This window comes from Sus scrofa, chromosome 14 (assembly GCF_054392235.1).
Source record: "Sus scrofa isolate SSC_HxYL_T2T_F1_AM1 chromosome 14, Sscrofa_HxYL_maternal_Yorkshire_Landrace_v2.0, whole genome shotgun sequence".
Classification (NCBI taxonomy): Eukaryota; Metazoa; Chordata; class Mammalia; order Artiodactyla; family Suidae; genus Sus; species Sus scrofa.
Window position 1 is genome coordinate 134,527,086 of NC_139396.1, and position 21,067 is coordinate 134,548,152.

The following is a 21,067-nucleotide window of genomic DNA, read 5'->3' on the forward strand; positions in this document are numbered from 1 at the left end:
GGCCATGAGAGGTTAAGTCATAGGACCCAGAATGCGCAGCCGCCTGCACCGGGCAGCACATGGCAAGGCAGGCGGGCAGTGGCTGTGGGGCTGCTGCAGTGCGGTTGCTCCAGCCTGGTCCCTGGCAGAAGGGAGTGTGGGAGAAGGGCCAAGAGGAAGGGAGGGAGGTCCAGAGTGCCACCCTCCTCCCCCAGCCTCTGCCGCTTTGCTCTGGACTCTCTCCTCTGCCTGCCTTCAGCCTGGCATTAATGTCTCTGCAGCGAGCTCCCTCTGCAGCCATCTGGGAACAGAGGAAGCCAGAGGACGTGCCGGTGGCTCTTGGCAGCTCCTGGCAGGAGGAGGAGAAAGGGCCGTGAGACAGGGCAGCAGGCTGGAAGGGGAACCCTACCCACTTTGTAGGCACAGTAAGGTCAGGAACTGGAGAGGGGCCTCGGGGGACTGGGAGAGGGCAGGCAGGTGAGGAAGGAGAGCAGTGGGGACCCCAGAGCTGAAACAATGGGAGCGAGCACTAGGGCAGCTCTTCCCAGTCCTTGTGTTCCCTCTTGTCCCCAGGGTCTTGGCCAGGATCCTCGTGGGCAGCATCCTACCTGACAGGCCGCTGAGATGGCCAGGGAGAAGGCCCTCATTCTGCCCTTTATCCTGTGACCTTTTGTCCTAATTCTAGAGGACAAGATGGTGCCCACCTTGGGTGTGGTACCAAGGGAGGTTGGTGCCTCCGTGTTGGGGGCCTCCGTGTGGCTCTGCTTTGGAAAGCACGTGTGGGCTTATGGTATTGGGCCAAGCCTGGTGTTCGTGCCCCAGGAAGCTGTCTAAATGGCCCTGGCAGTCCAGGGAGCTCTTAAAAGGAGCCTTGTCTAACAGGGAGCTGGTGGTTTGCCATGCAGAGAATTTCCAGCTAAAGGCATTGTTTGGTCTCAGAACGAATGTCGCTGCCATCCCTGGCACAACCCGCCTGTTTGGGGTGCTAGCAAATGTATTTGGGAAGCTTGGGGTTGCATGGATGGTCTGAGTCCCAGTGGGCGGATGGGGGGTGGGGGCTCCTGTCGGGTACAGAGAAGGTCCTGACATATTCGGTCTGTGTGCAAGCACGTGTGCTCCTGCTCTGCTGCTAGAGGTGAGGGTGCGTGGAGCTTTGCGTCTCGCTGGGGTGGTACATGTGTATGTAACACGCTGCTAGGGAAACTGGCAGCAGCTGCCAGATTTGTACGTGCTGAGTCCCTCGTCCGGAGTGTGCATTTAGGGAGAGACAAAGGTCAGGTGATTTTTCTGCTTTTATCCTCTGCCGAGTGGATACCGCCCCTCCCTCCCTCCCTCCCTCCCCCACCCCAACCCCAATCCCAGTCCCTTATCCTTCCCTTTCTCCCTTTCCTCCTCCTCCACCTCATCCAGGTTATTCGGTTTGGCTTAGGAGGCCAGTCTCAGTAGACTCTTATGGAAGAGTGAAGAGAATTTGATAAGGAAAGCAATCCTTCCTCTAGGGACCAAAGGAGGTTTCGTGCCCCCCCACCCCCACTCTGCTCTGCTTCCCTAAGGAGCTGACACCAGGGCAGGGGTGGCCTTCCCACAGACTGTAGGAGAACCAGAGAAAAGGAGGTGTCCTCAGGCTGGATCCTTGAGCTCCTTTCCCCAGTCATCATGGGCCTGGGAAGGAGAGTCTGAGAGCACCCAGGATGAGGAAGAACAAATGGGTAGAAGAGAGATGGCCAAAGACAGGAGGAGAGAAGGGAGAGCCAGCTGGGATCGACATCAACCAGCCGCAGCCAAAACCTGGTTTTTGGCCGGAGAAATGGACTCTGTGTGTGTGTGTGTGTGTGTGTGTGTGTGTGTGTGTGTGTGTTTGTGTTGCGAAGGGGGAGGTAGTCTTTTTTTTTTATTATTAGGGAAGAGGTTCTGATGTCTTTTAGCTGGTCTGCTGCACTGAGCCCTCAGCTCTTTGCACAGGGTATAGCCCTCCTAGAAAGAGTGCTCACCCCCCACTCTCCCACCCTCTGCACCCCCATCCCAGCACACAGTTGCCTCTTCCCCCACCCTCATGGCCCTTGAACTTGGCTTTGAGGATTAGGTAATTCCTGGCCCCAGGGAGACAGCCTGGAGGGCAATGCGGACTCCTTAGGAGATGACCTCCCAGCTTGGGTACAGAAAAAGTTGAGAGAAATTCATTTCATGGCTAGTGGCCGCTTAAAAAAAGGCGATTCCAGCATATGAATGTGATAAATGTTAACTGAGCATTAATCGCATTAAAGAGGGCCCTATAAACTTTTCATTTCTAATTAAATTCGTCCAGTGATGCTGCCCAAGCGAGTACTCTGGGCCTTTGTTTATGTGGAAAATTAAAATGCAAATACAATGGGATTTATTTCCAGGAGTGGAGTGATGGGCTGGCCCCTCTGGCTACTAGTCTCCAGGCCTGTCAGGCCAGGTAACAGCTTCTTTGAAGGTTCTGCCCCTCTTGGGACACATCTTAGTCTGAAGGGAGAGGCCAGAGTTCAAGGTCAAATAGAGTTAGAAATAGAGGACAAGCTGTAGAAAGAATTGAAGAGAAAGAGAAGAAGACAGCAGCCAGCCCAGAAAGAGAGGGGGTTGTTGTCCTGGCTTCCTACCCTCCTCCTCCAGCTCACACCTCTAGGAGAAGGGACCCCAGACTTTGCTTGTGAATAATGTCATTGCAAGCCACCTCTGCAGTTCCAGGGTGAAGGGTGGACATGGGAGGGAGAGTTTGGAGGAAGCAGGCCTGCCAGGCACATGTGGGCTTACTCCTTGAAGAACCGAGGGGTCATCAGGAGGAAGGGCCCAGGACCTGGATTTCTCTCCAGCACTTTGAGGGTCACATAATGCTGGTCCACATAATGGTTTCACTGGGCTCTTGCTGGCAGTGCCAAGCAGCATTGACACAGGGCAGTGGAGCAGAGAGGCTCAAACCGAGGACGCTGTGCATGCCCGCACGCACGCACACAGCCTTCTCGAACGTGGGGAGGAGAGCTGATCACTCCTAAGAATAAACAAGTGTCCCTTGCAGGGAGTCCTTTAGTGCCATGATCCCTCCGATAAAAGCGGTAACTCTAACTGCTATTGAATGAAGTGATCTAAAGTTCCCGTTTACCAAAACATAAATTAAGACCAGTGGAGGGAAAACCTGGGTGAGAAAATTCATTTGGGTTTATCAGTAGAGACACTGAAAGATCACTGGGCTGCAGTATGGCTAAGGAAGTTGTAAATAGCATTAAAAAGAAGAGAGGGGAAGAAAATGGAGGTAGGAGAGGTGATAAAATGCAGAGCACTAAATCGCAACGAGGGGTACATGGACGAAGGCACAAACCGGGTGCACGCCAAGCTTTGCAAAATCTCCAGCTGGGGCTGACAGAATGGAGACATACTGTGCGCATGCGCGCAAGCACGAGGCCTCAGGAGAGAGGATGAGGCTGTGTCAGTGCGAAGGTGGACTGACCACGACGTGAACTCTCTGTGCCAGACTCCAGGCCTGATCCATCAGCTCTGCCCCACTGATCTGATGGGGTGGGGTTCTGGAGACAGTCAGGGATACCGCCTTAGGAGGTATTTAAGGGTCTTTGAGCACATGAGTCTCTTGTGAGCTGGATCCCTGTTCTCAGGGATCTCCAGGGCAGCGGCCCATTTCCCAGAATGGAGTCTGCCTGACTAGTTTTGTCGAATAGCTGCTACCCCTGTCCTCTTTAGTCTGCTTCATTCTGGGTTCGTCTTTTCCTCTTTAGCGTTCACTCATGTCTCTTGGAAATGCATGAGCACTTGCTGACAAACAGGTTAATGACTATGGCAACTCCCAAACATCTGGCTGAAAACCCACACCTTCAGTCAATCATCTACAAAGGTTGTCAATATGATGCCAAATATCTGGGGATTTAGAGATGTTGACGTGATTGATTGAATTTCTTAGTTTTTATCCGGGTGCAGCACCCACACCCGTTTTCATTTCGCTGGTGTTTCCTTTCATTGGGAAGCACTGATTTTCCGAGGGAAATTTTCTAGGAAGCAAGGTGGTGGGGTTAGAAAGCATCTTTAATGTATTTGGATCTCATTTCTGGTTTGAAGGGAGGCTGGGCTTGGCCTGAAAGTCAAGCGGAGGGCTGGTGGTGAGGAGCATTTAGTAGCTAAATAAACAAGCACAGCTAATGGACACTTTCCCCAGCAAGTTGGTTGGGCAGCAGATCACTTTGTTCAAAGAGAGCATAAGCTATCTGATAGGCCTGACTTCACAAGGGAATCCACTTGGCCATCTTATGGGAATGTCAGGGAGTTTCAGCTTTTGGTCTTTTTCCCACACCCATGGCCTGCGAAAGTTCCCAGGCCAGGGATTAAACCCCGTGCCACAGCAGTGACCATGCCAGGTCCTTAACTGCTAGGCCACCAGGGAACACCTAGGGGTCCTTAATAGATATGCTCTATCCTTCAATTATTCTTTGATCCATCCATCCAGAAAACCTTTGCTAAGTACCTACTATGTGCGAGACATAAACCTATGTAGCACAGAAAACATAAAAAAGTGGGCTCTGAGAAGTGATTGCCAGGAGCTCCCCTCATGGCACAGTGAAAATGAATTCAACTAGGAACCATGAGGTTGTGGGTTCAATCCCTGGCCTCACTCGGTGGGTTAAGGTTCCAGTGTTGCCATGAGCTGTGGTGTAGGTTGCAGACGCAGCTCACATCCTGCCATCTTGCTGTGGCTGTGGTGTAGGTTGGCAGCTGTAGCTCCAATTCCACCCGTAGCCTAGGAATCTCCATATGCCACAGGTGCAGCCCTAAGAAGCAAAAAAAAAAAAAAGGGATTGCCAGAGTTAGAATCTAGCTTCCCTGCTCATTGGCTCCATGGTTGTGGGTAAAGCTCATATTCTCTCTGGATTCAGTTTCCTTCCTCATCTAATAAGGGGGTAGTCGTGTAGCTATAGCTCTATCATAGGTTCTTGTGAAGGCTAAATGAGTTATTCTGCATAAACCTGCTTAGAATAGCACCTGGCAGATAACAAGTTCTCAATAAATGTTATTATTATGGCAATAGTAATCATCAAATTAAGTGTCTGTCAGTGTATGTGAGTTCTAGCTTGCGTGCGAATAAACACGGAAATCTTTTAAATAAAAAAATTTGAGGGGCCAAAAAGATATTCTGTGAACAGAATTATGTGTCATGAATGACAGTGAAAATTCTGGATTTAGGAAGGGGGCCTGTCCTATGTACTTTCAGGAAAAAAAAAAAAAAAAAGAAACCTTTATGACTTAGTTATCTGAGCATTGCACAAAATTAGTCAGATAATTGTCCCTTTTGTCCACTTTGTTTGAGAGCCCAGCCTGTGTGTGTGCGTGTGTGTGCACGCCCACATGCGTGCTTCTTATGACTGAACACTCCTTCTCTGGGACGATCCTACTGTTGCTTGAGGAGTTGAAGGTTGGCATTTTCTGGGCTTCATGGCATTTTCATGGGTTGTGGTGCTTTGCATTTTGTCGTTTTTTTAAAAAAAGATAAGATGAAATGGTAATGGGGAAAAAATCCTTATTTGATGGGTTTGAAGGGTTCCTCTGATTCTTAAATGTCATCGAGGGGAGAGGAAGGGGAAGAGAGGAGAGAAAAAGGAGATAAGGAAAAGGATGAAGAAGGAGGAGAGGAAGAAGTGAGGGAATATTTGACGGATTTGAACCAAATCTGTCTGCTATGGTTCCTCGTGTGTGGATATTCCAGGGAAGCATGGGTGGCTGATAAGTATCGCAGTTACTTCCATTGCTAAGGAATGAAAGACTTTATTTTTAAAAATTCAGGAAAAAAATTCACTTTGGGCTTAATGTCTTCAGAATGATGACTCAAAGAAACTGAACACTGTGAATTCTCATGTTTACTCTGTGCCCAGCATGAGCAAAGATGAAAACCCATGTTTCCTAAACTCACAGAATGTTCCGACCCACCATCCTCATGGAAAGCGCTATGGAATAAGGCTGCGGCCCCAAGTTCTTCCTGCCTCTTCAGCCCGGTTAGGTAACTTAGTCCAGCTCCCTGGACTCCCGTAAGGTCTACACCCAGAAACCTTTACACTCACTCATCTGATTCCTTTCTTATTTCTTCCTTGGTTCCCAATTTAATACCTAGATTCCATTATTCCTCATTTATGCCTATTAGCTGGTAAAGATCCTGATTTTTAACATTAGGAAGCAAATATTTTTAATGAGCTAAATTTGAATCTGAGAGCGCAATCATTCTTGAATTTTTATAATTGCAACACGTGTCAAAGCCACCATCTTCCTTTCTGCGTGTTCATTGCACAGGGCTGGCCACAGTCCTCTGTCTGGAGATGGGTGGTGGTGGACTCTTATCAGCGTCCTGCCCCCCGGCCGCCACTGTCCACGTGTACCAGAAGGTCAAGGAGAAAAGTAACCCCTGCTTTCATGCTACCCGATTGTATTTTTTGCACATTTTTGCTTAAATCACACACACACACACACACACACACACACACACTTTATTTTATTGTAGGTTTTATTTATATTAGCATGTATGTGGTGTACACAGGCACAGGCCAATCTTATGGCCGATTTACTTGGTAAATCCTTATTTCGTAACAATAACAGCTAACAAGTGCTTACTGCAGTAGGAACTGTTATAAGCATGTTGCATGCATTAATTGATTTAAGCCTCATCAACAACCCCACAGGGCTTTATAGGATTGTTTATAGATAAGGTAACTGGAGTACAGAGAAACTGAATAACTCTCTCAGATCCCAGGCTAAGTAGAACAACTAGGGTTTGAACTCATGCAGCACTGGCTCTAAAACCCATGTGCTTTGCCACTCCTCCATATTTCATATCAACTTTGGATCAAAGGGAGTACAGTCATGTGTCATCTCTTGGGCATCTCTGTATATTTGGAATCTCATGCCCGGGGATGTATTCATATGTATACTTACAACCTCAGAACAAAGACCCTGCACCTAATAGAAGGTCATGCCTAGTATGGGTTTCTATACTCTTCCATGGTGGGTGTGTCTGTGTGGCCCTCTGAGTGCTGGCCACAGCTGAGCCACATCATCTGGGGATGCTGGGAAGGAAGAAGATGCTGATGGCCAGAGTCACAGAGTTCATGTTGTTACTTCCATTGAGACCCGGAAATTTACTCCCGTCCATCCTCTTTTAGTCCCATCAGGAATCTAGACTTTCGACAGGCATAGGTTTTGGCCCTGGGGCTTAACTCTCCAAATTAGGCAGATAGAGAGAGGGTGGCACCAGGACCTGGGTCGCTGTGGTGAGGTCAAATCTGTTCCCTATAGAGCAAGGGCAGCTTGCTTCTGAGAATAATAGAAGTGTGCGTTTGGTCATCAAGAGGAAATTTATCCTGCACCCCTTGCATCCTCCTTCTGGAAAGGAGCAGTGCAAATAGCCAAGCCAGAGGAAGCTTAAAAAGCTAAAGGATGGGTCTTCTCACCCACACCCACACCGAGAAAGTAATTACCGAATCATACACCACCACCCAGCTCCAACATCATTACTCAATCCACGTCACCAAGGAGACACCCATTAACCTAATCTCTGAGACATACATTACGAAAAAGAAAGATGCTGATATGATCAGCGAACACAATAATTCAAAGCAGAAACACAGACATTGCCAGCAAACAATACCCAAATTCCTCCAACTCAGTGTTACACAAAGTGCAGTCACCTTGATACAATACCACAAAACATCAAGTAACAAACCTGAAGCCAGCTGCTGGAATGTGTCAGCAATACGTGGTAACACACAGCACAATTCAAACTGCTCCATCCCACAGGCACACCCATACACAAAGGCTGAAATCAGGTGGCCCCCTGCGCGATAGTAAACACTGGTCAGACAGACACGGAGATGGAGCCAGCAGGGCAACACCCAGGCATCCTGCATACCCAGCAGAAAGCGGTCACCGCCGCAGCCTCCCCACGCCCAGCGCTCTCCTGATCCCCAGCACAGGGCAGCCTGCCAGAAAGCAGCAGCAGTGCCATCCCATCTCTCCAGCAGGTGATGTGTCCAGACCGTCACCTCCGATAAGGCCCCTGGGCTCTCGTTGCTAGTAAGAGAGTAAAGTGTCCCCTGAGCCTGCTTCCCGAGACAGGACAAATCAGCCCTATCCTGGTTGGGGTTGAATACGACTTTGCTGTTACTGAAAATGACAGCGCTCCAGGGATGGAGAGCCAGGTGGGGGTGGGATAGCAGGGGGCTCGCCAAGCTGGGTGCAGGAATTCCCCTTCCTCCACCAAGCCCTGCCTCCCGTGGCCATTCCAGAGCAAAAGCCCTCTTGCTGGGTGTTCACTGAGTATCGATTCAGTCTGCAAGCAATTTTAATATTTCTTCAGGGACTTTCCAGCAACAGCACAAGTCATTAATTCACCCTCCCAAATTGCTTATTCAATAGCAGGAACATGGCTCCTGAATAAAGTCCCAGAATTTATGTGACTTGCACGAGTCAGGAGGTCAAACAACTGTTATGGAGCGAAGTTAAAAATCCAAATAAAATATTGACACTTTTTTGGGGAGGGGGAGGAGAGGAGTAAAGGTATTTAAAATAGGTTTTTGTTGCAATGCCCCCAGGATAAAGAATGGAAGGAGACTGAAGACAAGTTGGAGTTTATAAAATCAATGGAATTTATTGCACATCTACTTGGCATTTAATAATTCTCTCATTTCCACATTCCCCCTCCCCCACCCCAGCCCGGCCATAGACAGAAAGATACACAGGTATACAAATGTACATTTATGCACATCAATACCGGTCCACGGACCAATATAAAAACGCAGTTGTGATGTGGGCATCTGCAACACCTTGGGAAGGGAACAGTATGACTGTGGCTTACAGATTTGACAGAAAGGCATAACTGGGCAGAAATTCATGAGAGGAGTTTTGATAAATACATCCAGTATTATAAATCTTGGATCAATGCCTTAGAGGAGGCATGAATATAAAGATACACTAATCACAGAAAGAGTTTCTAGAAACAGAAACTGAGAAACACATCTGTATTCAGTATCGCCATCAGGATCTTGTACATGATTTGGAAAGCAGATAGATAGATAGATTTTAGAAAAATCTATCCCCCCAAACTACCAATGCACATAAAATACAGTGAAACCTGAGCCCCTTAACCTAAAATTGAGGTTGGTTTGTAGCATAAATGTGCTGCTTATCAAATACAGCTATGGCATATGCACAGGAGAGCTGCATGCAAACTCGGTTCGTTGTCTACATATTCGTTTGTACAGTCGTCCAGATCATGGATGTGAAAGCCTGAAGGGAAAAATTTGCTTATGCCCAAATAGTTAATGAACACAAAGAAAAATTTTAAGAACTATTTATATATAAATTTCCAGAAGAAGTAACCTGGTTGAGCCTACGGATATTGGAGTCAAAGAGCCAAAGTCTGGCTCCAGTGCTCTTAAGCCCATGACCTTGGGCAAGTTGCTTAGCTTCTCTGTTGTCTCCTTGGTAAAATAGAGAGCATGCCTATCTGATAGAGCTGTAGTTAGGATTTGAATGAGAAAAATGAATTTGTTACAACGCCTGTTATAGAATGAATACAAAATAAATGACAGTGATTACTTTTTTACTATTTTTATATGTCGCTCTTCTATTCAAGCCCAGTTTCCCATGGATTCTACTATCTGTTCTTGATTACAACTGACTCGTTCTACTCAGTAGTTAGTGGCATGGGTTCTGGAGTCAGGCTCCCAGGTTTAAGTCTTTGTTCTGCTACTTAACAGATGTGTGACCTTGGGCAAGTTCCTCAACCTCTCTGAGCCTCAATCTTCATAAAAACTTGTGAAAAAAGAAACAATCCACGTAAAGTACTTAACACACACAGTGCCTTGGCACGGAGTGAACATATATTAGTTCACTGTGTCCCTTAGGATTATGTTACTGTTATTATTAATAATAGTACCACTCATTTGCTATTCAACAAATTGCTTTTAAGTGCTTATGCCAGGCACTGTTGCTAGGTGCGAGGAAATACAATGGTGAGAAAAATAGGCGTGACAAGTGCCCTTGCCGAGCTCAGAGTCCAAGGGAGGACTCCCTCTGAACTGAGCAAGCAAGAAAACAGGTTTCAGCTCTGGGCTGGACCCTAAGTGGAAGAGGGGAACAGAGAGAAATAGATTGGAAAACCAGGGCGAGCCAGACTGGGAAAGATTCTGAAGGTCCGGCTGAGGAATATTGAATTGCTCCTATAGGTAATAGGAAGCAGTTGTAGAGCTTTAGCCACATCCCATTCTTTCAGGAGCAGGACACAAAGAGATCTAGGGATTCTTTCTGAATACTGGAGCTGAGAGGCGAGAGAAGGGAGGGGCTCGAGGCAAGGAAGCCAGGCAGCCGCTGGCTGGCCCCACCTGGGCTGCTGAGGGCCCCTTCCCTCCAGGCTGTCTTCTGCTTGCAGAAGGAGGTGACCTGCCATGGAGGGAGGGGAAGATGGACAGCAGTGAGTCTACAGCGGCACCCCTTTCGCCATCATATTAGGCAGTCTTCTAGCCTCTGCACCATGGGGTGAAGGGATGGTAGACCCCAGCTCGAGCCCAGAAGCCCTGACAGATGAGGGCAGGGCCAGTGGCAACAGGAGTTAGTCCGGTCACGCTCTGGGCTTGGCATGCACCGCAGACTGGGTTCCAAATGGTTAGTTAAACACATTGCCCCTTAATTTTTAAACCTATGCATATCTTGAAGTTAAATCAATCCATATGCTTACCATTCATCATATAAACCATCACTATTGCCCCCTTGGGCAAGCCCCATGGCCCATCTAGCCTGGTAAATTGTATCTCGCCTGGGCTCTCGGGACATGTGGTAGAAGGATTATCGCCCTCTGTGCCAGTCTTAGAAGGCTAAATTCTAAGTTGCAGACTGTATGCCTGATATCTAAGGAACCCACCAGGAATCTATTAGCCTGGAAGGTACCAAAACCTATTTTGAAATTATTTTTATTTGTAGCTTATGGTTTAGTTTCCACAGAAGATCTGATAGCTTCTTGGATTTTGGATCCTGTGTCATACGAAGTCGGGATTAGCAGATGTGGGGGGATGTGGATTGATAGAATATGAGTGAGGAACCTTCTTTAACTCACTAAGATGTTCTCCCAACTCTCTCAAGGATAGTTTCCTTACCCCCTGGCTTAAGCCAGTCTTCCCAAATATCAGAGGGTTTAAGAAAAATCTGGAGAATTTGCTTAAATACGGATTCCTTGCCCCCCCCATCAAAACATCTAATGCAAGGGGTCTGAAGGGGGCTTCGGGGATTTGCAGGTTAGCAGCGCCTCCCCCCCTATCCCGGGGGTGGGTGCGGGGGATGGATTCTGATGCAAGTGATTCAAGGACAGTAGTTCGAGGACACCTTTCTGCAAGCTTTTGGGTGGTATTGTCATCTCTTAGAGCCCAGTCATGACTTCTGAAGCAATGAAAGAGGCAGAAACTCTTAATATGGTTGAGGGGAACCCTGGTACCTTCGGAACCTGTGTATTCCAGCTACATCCTGCTTCAGCCAGAAAAGAGGGTCCTGCCCATAGCTTCCCCTCATCAGAAGTCATTGTCATGCACAGAACCCTGCCTAACATATGGCCAGTTGTCCAAACTGAAACCTATAGGGCATGTGAGTGGGCGTGAGTAGACAACTCTAAACTCTGCACAAACCACACAATCAGAACCTAGGAAAACAGTTCGTGGAAGTACTTCCAGGCTGCCAGCCAAGACTGGTGGGGTGGCGGGGTGGGGGGCAGGGCAGGGTGACTGCAGTTTCCCTTTTGGTTCCTGAGCTGAGGAAGAAGTAAATTTCAATTCTCCAGTTCCCGAGAAGTACAGAAGGGAGATTCCAGTTCTTCTCAGGGGTAGGGAGAGGTAGGAAACATTTGGGAGAGAGGCAAAACTTTTCCTGAATGATCTATGAGATCTCACTTGAGGTTCTGCCTGGAAAAGTCTCCAGCTGTTTTTGTAGCTCTGATTTGCCTCAGGGCATTGCCAGGGCTGGGCACCTGATGTAGGCAGCTCTCAAAGGCCTGACTGAGTTAAAGCAATTACCTGCATTCGTTGGGCAAAATATCCTTTGCTGGAGCAAATATCACTTCATCCTCTCGAATGATCCAGCTTTAACACCCACGCAGCCCGAAGTCCCTGGCAGAGGCCCCTCCCACCGCCATCTTGCTTAATGGACAGTGGGGCCAGCTAGTCTGAAACATTCTCTACCCTGGAGTTCCTTTGATTTACTCAATCAGGAAAGACTTTCCCCATACCAGAGATTAAATATTTTCTGCAAAGACTCTAAAGTGGGCAATTTAAACTGATTTATACATGTATACAACACATGGATGTTAATGCTTGACTTCTTGGCCCAAGACTCTTTGAGCAAACCAGTGATATGACCAGGCCTGGGGCCAGCCTGCATTTCTACTAGAAAGTAATTCCAAAGTGGAAAAGGCAGGCTGTTCTAGGCGGCTGGACAGGATTTCATGGGGACACGTGTATATCACACCGCCAGCCACTGGTTCCAGCAGGTGAGATGATCCCACTCTGTAGAGGGGAATGCTGATGCTCGGGGAGCCCCTCGTTCTTTGTGTCTCAGAACACAAGAGAACAAGAGAATAGAACAATCGGATCCGGGAGTTTGGATCCTGGGCTTTGGGGTATCTCTCTCCTGGAAACCCCAGATTTTCCTTTTTTTTTTTTTTTTTTTTTTTTTTGTCTTTTCTAGGGCCGCTCCCATGGCATATGGAGGTTCCCAGGCTAGGGGTCTAATCGGAGCTGTCGCTGTCGGCCAATGCCAGAGCCACAGCAATGCAGAATCCGAGCTGCGTCTGTGACCTACACCACAGCTCACGGCAACGCCAGATCCTTAACCCACTGAGCAAGGCCAGGGATCGAACCCGCAACCTCATGGCTCCTAGTCGGATTCGTTAACCACTGAGCCACGACGGGAACTCCAGATTTTCCATTTTTTGAATGATTGACTTTGGGCAAGTTATAATATGCTTCATCTGCAAAATGGGTTGTGGTGAGGATTAAGTGAACTATTTGGGGCACTTTCAACATTGCCTCGCTCATAGTAAATACTCAGAAGACAATGGTTTTGTTTTTGTTCTGTTTTGTGTTTATTACTGGAGCCTTCACTAAGGAAGCATTGCTCCTAGAAATCCTGACCCATCTAAGCCTAGAAGTACTGCCACCTGACTCCCTCCAAGGTGAGCTGTCTGAGGTCACCTCCATGCTAATAGGACCTCTTCTTGTCTTCACCTTAGGGGGAGTTTTTGCACACCATTTATTATCATATAATATAAGGCAATATAAAATCATACATAACACAACATAATATGATGGGTAGGTTAACTTGGAAACCCTGAGGCGGACCGTGGATGGATGGATAGATGAATAGATACATTTGTACTAAGTATACATACATTATATCATTCTATTGATTTGTAAAAAGTTCCCGGTCTGCCTGGCTGTAATGAGATTTTTGAACTTTGCGTGGCGATCAATGAGAGGAATATTATTGGCCTGGAGAATTGATATACCTGCTCTCAGTGGCTTGTTCTGCTCCCAGGCTGCCCCGGCCCCCCAGGTGTACGATTCCAGCAGACACTTAACCTTTTTTACAGTGTCATCAGGCTAAAAGGAATCTAATAGTGACACAGGACTTGTGCTCAGCACTCTGCCACTATTGCTTTCCTGTCACAAATAATTTATAGCCTTCTATTTCCATCCCCGAGCCTGCACCCCAGCCCTGCCTCCCACTTTCCCCCAGCTCCCAGGAATCAATAAGCTCACGCGGCCACAGTGGGACTTCAGGGTGCGGGGAGACAGACAGACAACGGGAGGGGAGACAGAGAGAGGGGCAGAGACAGGCAGGAAGGGGAGAGAGAGAATGAAACACGGAGGAAGGATGACAGGAGAAGGCGGGAAGAGAGGAGAACCAGAAGAGGAGTTCAGAGTCGCCCTAGCGCTTTCTTAGAATTGAGAGCACTTGTTTTTTCATGGGTTTAACAAACTGTTAATAGAAGACTCATTACGTGCTTTCGTGCTAACTCACAGAGCCACGAGACTGTTTTGATCTCCACTGTGGTGGTGAGTGGAGACCTCTGGGGAGTTTAACCAAAGAGGGTGTGGCTTCACCTGCCTTGTCATCCTTTACTCTAAAGCTCTGCCCCAGCCCGCCTGGCATCTCTTTGGTCCTGAGGGAGCTGCTACTTGTACTGTCTGTGGATCCTTCCCAGGAGTCCCAGGCAGGGGTCCCCAAGTCTGTCTTCCTGAGAATCTCTCTGATGCATCTCCTTTGGGGTCAGGCTATGACACCTGCTGCCATTGTTGACTGTCTTCTCGGTGCTCTTCCCAGCATCCCCAAAATAGCTGCATTGACCATGCTGGGCCACACTGGCCTGAGAGGCCTCCTTGCCTACCCCTCCATGGAAAGCAGCCAGGCCTTGGGGCGGCGGTGGGGGGGGGTCACCCATAGGAATAATCATACTAGTAGTTATTGTTCCAGCTAGCATTTTTAAACAAATTTATTATAGTTGATTTATATTGTTCTGTTAACTTCTGCTTACAGCAAAGCAACCTGGTCATATGTCTATACACACTCTCTTTCTCATATTATTTTTCATCGTGTTCCATCACAAGTGATTGGACATAGTTCCTGTCCTATACAGAAGGACCTCATTGTCTATCCATTCTGAATGTAACAGATTGTATCAATTAACCCTGAACTCCCAGTCCATCCCACTCCCTCCCCCTCCCCCTTGGAAACCACAAGTCTGCTGTCCATGTCTGTGAGTCTGTTTCTGTTCGATAGATGAGTTCATCTGTGGCATATTTTAGATTCCACATGTGAGTTATATCATATGGTATCTGTCTCCCTTTTCACTTAGGATGAGAATCTCTAGTTCCATCCATGTTGTTGCAAATGGCATTATTTGGTTCTTGTTTATGGCTGAGTAGTATTCCATTGTGTATATGTACCACATCTTCTTAATCCATTCATCTGTTGATGGACATTGAGGTTGTTTCCATGTCTTGGCTGTTGTGAATAGTCCAGCTAGCATTTATTGAGCCAAGCATCATACTAGCCATTTTACATGAATCATCCTCTTGAACCCTCACAACAATCCTTACAAAGTGGATAGTATTATTATCTTATTTTACAGATGAGGGAAGAAGAAACTGCCAGGGATTTCTCAGGCAATAAGTAACAGAGCTGGAACTCAGACTCAGGCAGACCGAGCCCGGATCCCATCCTTTTCGTCTTCCCTTTGCTCTGCTCACACCCTTGTGAGTGTGAGATGCTAAGTGCCTGTGGTCCTTGTGCTGGACCAAGGCAAAGCCTGGGAGGTTCCTGTAGAAAGGTCAGGGATAAGGAGCATCCCTGTCAAGGAAAGCATTCTGGAAGGAAAAGTGGGGAGCAGGTGCTCTGGCAGAGCAGTCTCTCTGTGGAAATGGGAAGTGGCATCTCCCAGACCCCAGTAGAGAAGTGTCTTCCAGGGCTCCTGACTGTACCCTCCAAGGATCCATATACGGGAACTTGACTTTCCAGGCCAAACCTGCCTGGGGCCATGGTGGCCATAGATGTGTCTGGATGTCTTGGGGAGCCAAGAATGCAGAAGATTTGGAGGAGGAGGGGCGGGGGAAAGGGGGTCAGGCAGTCAGGCAGTCAGGCAAAGCATCCTCCTTCCTTCATCCTTTCAACCCCAAGCGATATTCCTATGAGTTGTTGGGTTGTGTATGGGATGCAGGAGGGCAACGGATGACCATCAGTTCTTCAATTCCATGAGATCAGCTCTCTGGACCAGTGAGTGCCCACCACCGGTTGTGGGGGGTGGGGGGGCCAAGGCTGGACACCACAAATGTTGCTAATTCACAGAAGACACCCTGCCCAGCACCCCTCCCATGCAGCACCAAGCCGCCGCTGTCAGGGAGTAGTGATTTTCCATCACTTCCTGCCTCAGCAAAATCTGCACCAGTGCCCCATGGGTCAGAGGCTCTGGGTAACAAAGACAGCAGCTCCGCAAGGCCATCCAGCTGTCTGTCTCACCCAGCCTCCGCCCTGGGGCTCCCTCAGTCCAGAGCCCATCCGCCTTTGAGCCAGAGCCACCCGCAGGCCCACTGAGATCCCAGAAGCTTTTTGGTGCCATGAATTAGGAGCAGCTGCTCTAAGATGCTCAGCCTCCTTCTAGACTTTGCGCGTAGATCAGTCTACACTACGCTGAGCTACTATCGGGTCTTTCTCATTGTGATCGAGCTCCAAAGCCAGAAGCTTTTGGCCATCTCACAGCTTGCTGCCTCTCGCTGCCTCCCCCCTAACCCCACCCCGAGAGGAACCCCATTCCATTCTCTCCTTGCTCTGCCTTCTCTTGCCGTCATCCACTTTCTCTCGGGCAACCCCAGCCTTTCCCTCTGCACCTGTTCTTTGTCCTCAGCCTACAAACTTACCCAGGTCTGCTCTCCCCTCAACATCCCCTCTGCTGCTGGGGCTGGCCATCCTCAGCTTGTACACTTTCCTTTTCCACAAACTCCTGCAGCAGTAGTCTGCTTTCGCTGCCTCCCTCTCCTCCTGTCTGCTCCCTAACCTGCTTCTGTCTCACTCCTACCTCAGCTGCTTGTTGAGACTGCTCTCCCAAGGTCACTGGTGGTCGCACATGGAAGTTCCCAGGCTAGAGGTCAAATCGGAGCTACAGCTGCCAGCCACGGCCACAACCACGCCAGATCCGAGCTGCATCTGTGACCTACACCACAGCTCACGGCAACACCAGATCCTTGACCCCTGAGTGAGGCCAGGGATCGAACCCACATCCTCATGGATACTAGTCGGGTTTGTTTCTGCTGCATCATGATCGGAACTCCCTCCCTTCAATCTTCAGGTCACCGTGGTTGCTGTGGGTTTTGTTCTCCTTCTGGAAATGTTCTCCATTGACTTAGCAGAAGCTGCCCGATCTTGATTCTGCCATTTCTTGTATGTCCAACTCTGCCCTTGGTCCGAGGTCACGTTCTCTCCCTCAGCCTCTGATAGTAGATGTCCTCCGGTATCTGCTTCTTAGGCCTCTCATTCCAACCAACACTCCTTTCTAGGGCTGTCTGCTAAATTCATATCTGCTGTGCGGGCTGGTGCACGGCCACCTACCTGGACACTCACCTGCCATCTCAAAGGCTGTGTGATGAGGACCACACCAGGCATCTCCCTGCACCCCTCTTCCTGACAGTGGTACAAACCACCAGCCTTCCAGTTACATGGAACTGGGGTTTTAGAGCCATGGTTGACTCCAGTTAATTGTCAAGTCCTGGCCATTCTGCCTTCACAATGTCTCACAAAGTCTTCCCTCTCTTTTCTGACACCAGCCCCTCATGGCTTCGTGCCTGTCTGTTGCTTTCCCTGCATCGGCTTGTATCTGCCTCCTTTAGTTTAGGAATCACTCATGGCTTGAAACTGTCTAATCCTGGTTCCTATGTACTGGGGGAAGTCTGACAACGTAATAAAAAGTACACCTTTTAGAGACCAAATTCTAACTCTGCCCTTGCTTGGCTGTGTGATCTTGAGTAAGCTCCTTAACCTCTGTCAGCTTTGGTTTTCAATCGGCAGAAATGAAGATCATCGTATTTACTCTGCAGGTTGTTGTGAGAATTCACAGTAGTATATACACGGCAATAGAAATTGTATATAATATTGGCATAGAAAAGGTGCTCAATAAGTGGAAGATTGCCAGGATCATCCTTCCTTCCAAGTTTTCAGCCTTATTTCCTCTTACTCCCTTACATACCTCCACAGTTCCCTGTCCAGGCATGGACCCCTAACCCCGTGTGCTCCCTCGGTTCCCGTGCTTTGCTTCTGTCCTCCTCCAGCACCGGCTTATAACACCCTTCCCTCCACTTCTCATTTCATCTTAGCATCGTATTATTTTTACTGGGGAAAGATCTTAGAGACCCTGTAGGCTAACCTCTTTTCTTTATAGCTGAATAAACTGAGGCCCAGAAAAGAAGAATGACGAGGCCAAAGCTATCTGGTCACTTAATGGTAGACTCAGGGCCTCATGCACCCCAGTGACTTTTCCACTATCCTCTGTGCCTCTGTGTGTGTGTGTGTCTCCAGTATCCAGCCTTACTCTGCTTTGAGGAACTACATCAAGTTCCACCTCCTCCGTGACTTCCTTCCTGCAAGGAGGCTGACTCCTCCCCTGCATCTTCCTGGCACTTACTGCCCCACCCCCTCGGGGTTTCTTCACTTTCCGCGGGTGTGTGTCCTCCCTACCCAACTTCATTCCTGGCACTGAGAGGTGAGGCAGGAGCCCTCTCTTGGTTGCCTTGAAATGTTCCAGTACACACACAGCTTCTGACTCCCTGGCCAGTGGAGATGAAATTGGCATACACACGTCTCTAAGGGCAGGAGCAGCGCCTTCAGAAAAGTGCCTTCCAAGGGCACCTGATTTGACCAGTGGGTGGAGGGGAGTGTTCCTGGGTGGGCCCTGGTGCCAGGGTTGGTCTCACTTGCTGAGTCCTGGGTCCTTGGATCACTGACAGTCCCCAGCCCCAGGATGTTTGATCCAGACCCCTCACCCCCTCACCCCCCAGAATTCATACGGAGGGCACCAGGCTCTTCGCATAGTCAAGTCAGGAAGCTGTGATCCAAGTAAGGCCTCCAAGAAGGAGCCCAGTGGGCCAGTGAGCTGGACAGGGACAGCTGGGTTTGAAATGGGTTTGAGGGTCCTAAGTGGGCTCAAGAAGCTGCCCATGGCCTAACATGTGAGAAAGGTACCGCGTGCTGTGTTGGAATCTTGGAGACAAAAGGGTTACCCATGACCCAGCCCTTCCCTTGTTATTTCTCTTTAGTTCAGGAAACGGGACTGTCTCAGCCCTCCCTAAACTTTGGAGGACAAGGATACAGTCCCGCTAGGAAAGCCAGCTCCAAAACCATCTCCAGACTCCTCTCAGGAGGAGATTGTGTGGTTGAGGAGGGAAGAGTGGCTAGCAGGTCACCAGGGTAGCCTTCACCCCCAGAAAGGGAAGGATGCTGGGCTCCACTCGCCCTGCTGCCCCGATCCTTGCTACCAAACATCAAGCTGCCATTCAGATGATGCATAAGACAGGACAGGATGCAGACTGCCTCTGCCCAGGGCAGCGCTAGGTGGGATCCACAGAGCCCACAGGAGGGCAAGCTCTGTGCCTTGGAGCAGTCAGCGAGGGATGGGTGAGGAGGGAGCTGAAGAGCCTGGGGGAGCGCGTCTGCAGGCCGGGGCTGGAGGTGGCCAGGGCAGGAGAGGGCAGGTGAGGTGTGATGCTATTGCGATGCTGTTGCAGGATCATCCGGACCAAAGTTCAGCAACCTTTCCACCCGACGCCGGATGGAGCCGGGACCGGAGTGACTGCCCCTGGCCACACCATTGGTAAGAGAGCCTAGGAAATAGGGGAGGCCTGGTCCCTGAGAGCCGGAAACACAGCTCCACCCTTGGGAAATGCCCACCTGTCTGAGGTCCAAGGGCTGGGCTCTCCCTGGGCAGCCCAGAAAATCTGCTTGAGAGACTAGCTCATGAAAGCCTCTCTGCCTCTGGCTGGCGCCTCCTCACAGCTGCCTTGCCGTTATCAGACTGCGCGTCTGTCTGTCTGTCTCTCTTCTCTCTAGCTTTCCTTGTCCTTCTCTGATCTTTGTTCTCTGCCCCTCTCTCTTTCATATCTCCTTGCTTACTCATTGCTACTTGCTTAAAAATTTTTTAAATCTATAAAGATTCTCCTCCTCTCTTCTCCCCTCCTTTGCCTCCTTCTCTCCTCTTCCTTCCCCTCTGCCTTTCCCTTTCTCTCCTCTCCCCTCCGTACATGTGGCTCTGCACCTGTTCCCCTGTCTCTCTCCCCCCCTCCTCATGGCCTCTCTCCTCTTAGTCCATCTCTTTTGATCTCTGTGTCTCTCTCATCAGCTCAGTAACTGTCTGCCCCTCTCCAGCCACCCGCATTTATTGGCCCTCACTCCCAGCCTCTCAGAGGCATGCGCCAGGCCCACCAGAACACGTGCTCACGCCCCCGTGCCCGAAGGAACTGTCTTTCCTTTGGCCCCAGGGCACTTGGTGCCACTGAAGCCGTAGATGAGGTCTGGGGCTCGAGGGGCTGGGATGTGGTTAAACGTCTCCTGCTGCCCCTCTTGGCTGCTGTCCCCTCTCCCTTGACCAGCAGGAACTAGAAACAGCAGGTCCCAGCCCTCCTTGAGTTGGCAGGAGCATCGTTTACCAGGCCTGTGTTACAGCGTGTGCTGGGAGGGAGGGTTGGGCCGGGCAGTACCTGAGTTGATCACTGCCGAGTAAATCTGTTCACTACTCTGTGCCCTGAGGGGGAAATTAGGAGCTTCTCCAGTGATTTCAAGACCAGAAGCAAATGGGAGAGAGGAGCTTCTCACTCCTAGGGAATATCAGGAGCATTCTTGTGTCTCTAAGAGAATCAGAGATAGCGCTTAGGAAGCCACAGACTCTAAATCAGGACTGGTAAACACTGTCCAGGAGACTAGAAGCAATGGACTGGGCTCTGTTTAGAAGGACTTGCCTGGCCTGGGGATTGGGGATCGGATGAGCCGTGCAAGGAGGCATCCTCGGAGCTGTGCTCTTTGCAGGAGCACTAAGTCACTTTCTAGACTGAGTCAGCTTTGCTGTTTCCATCCATCCTCGGGGAGTAGGTTAGCCTATAGGGAGTGAAATCTCTAGGTCTACAGTGAAGGCCTGGGGTTGACTGGTCCCCATTCAGCCCAGGATGGACAGGAGTGAATAGCCTGAATTGTGTGTAGCAGTGCATTCCCCTGAAACCACAGAGGAAGGAGGGGATTGTGGGCACCCCCCCCCATTTCCTCTGCTTCTCTGTGCCCCCAGCCCTGGGGCTTTGGCCCATGATCACAACCACTGTCCTGATGGCATTTCCTCCCTACTCCCATCCAGTTCCCAGCACGGCCTCCCCTCCTGTTTCCAGCGCCTCCAACGATCCAGTAGGATCCTACTCCATCAACGGGATCCTGGGGATCCCTCGCTCCAATGGCGAGAAGAGGAAACGTGATGAAGGTAGGGTGGAGGGAAGAGGCTTGGCTTCCGCTGTGCATG

At 49.5% G+C, this 21,067-nt stretch overlaps 1 protein-coding gene across 20 annotated transcripts in view; it reads left to right on the top strand.

Annotated features, from left to right (window-relative positions):
- PAX2 (paired box 2) overlaps positions 1-21,067 on the top strand; it is a 92,603-nt gene that overhangs the window by 24,199 nt on the left and 47,337 nt on the right. For all 20 annotated transcript variants that reach the window (XM_084994728.1, XM_003359329.5, XM_005671388.4 and 17 more), the window contains 2 exons: positions 19,296-19,381; positions 20,909-21,028. In XM_084994728.1, coding sequence (XP_084850854.1) covers positions 19,296-19,381; positions 20,909-21,028 — 206 coding nt within the window. The remainder of the gene's footprint in view (positions 1-19,295; positions 19,382-20,908; positions 21,029-21,067) is intronic.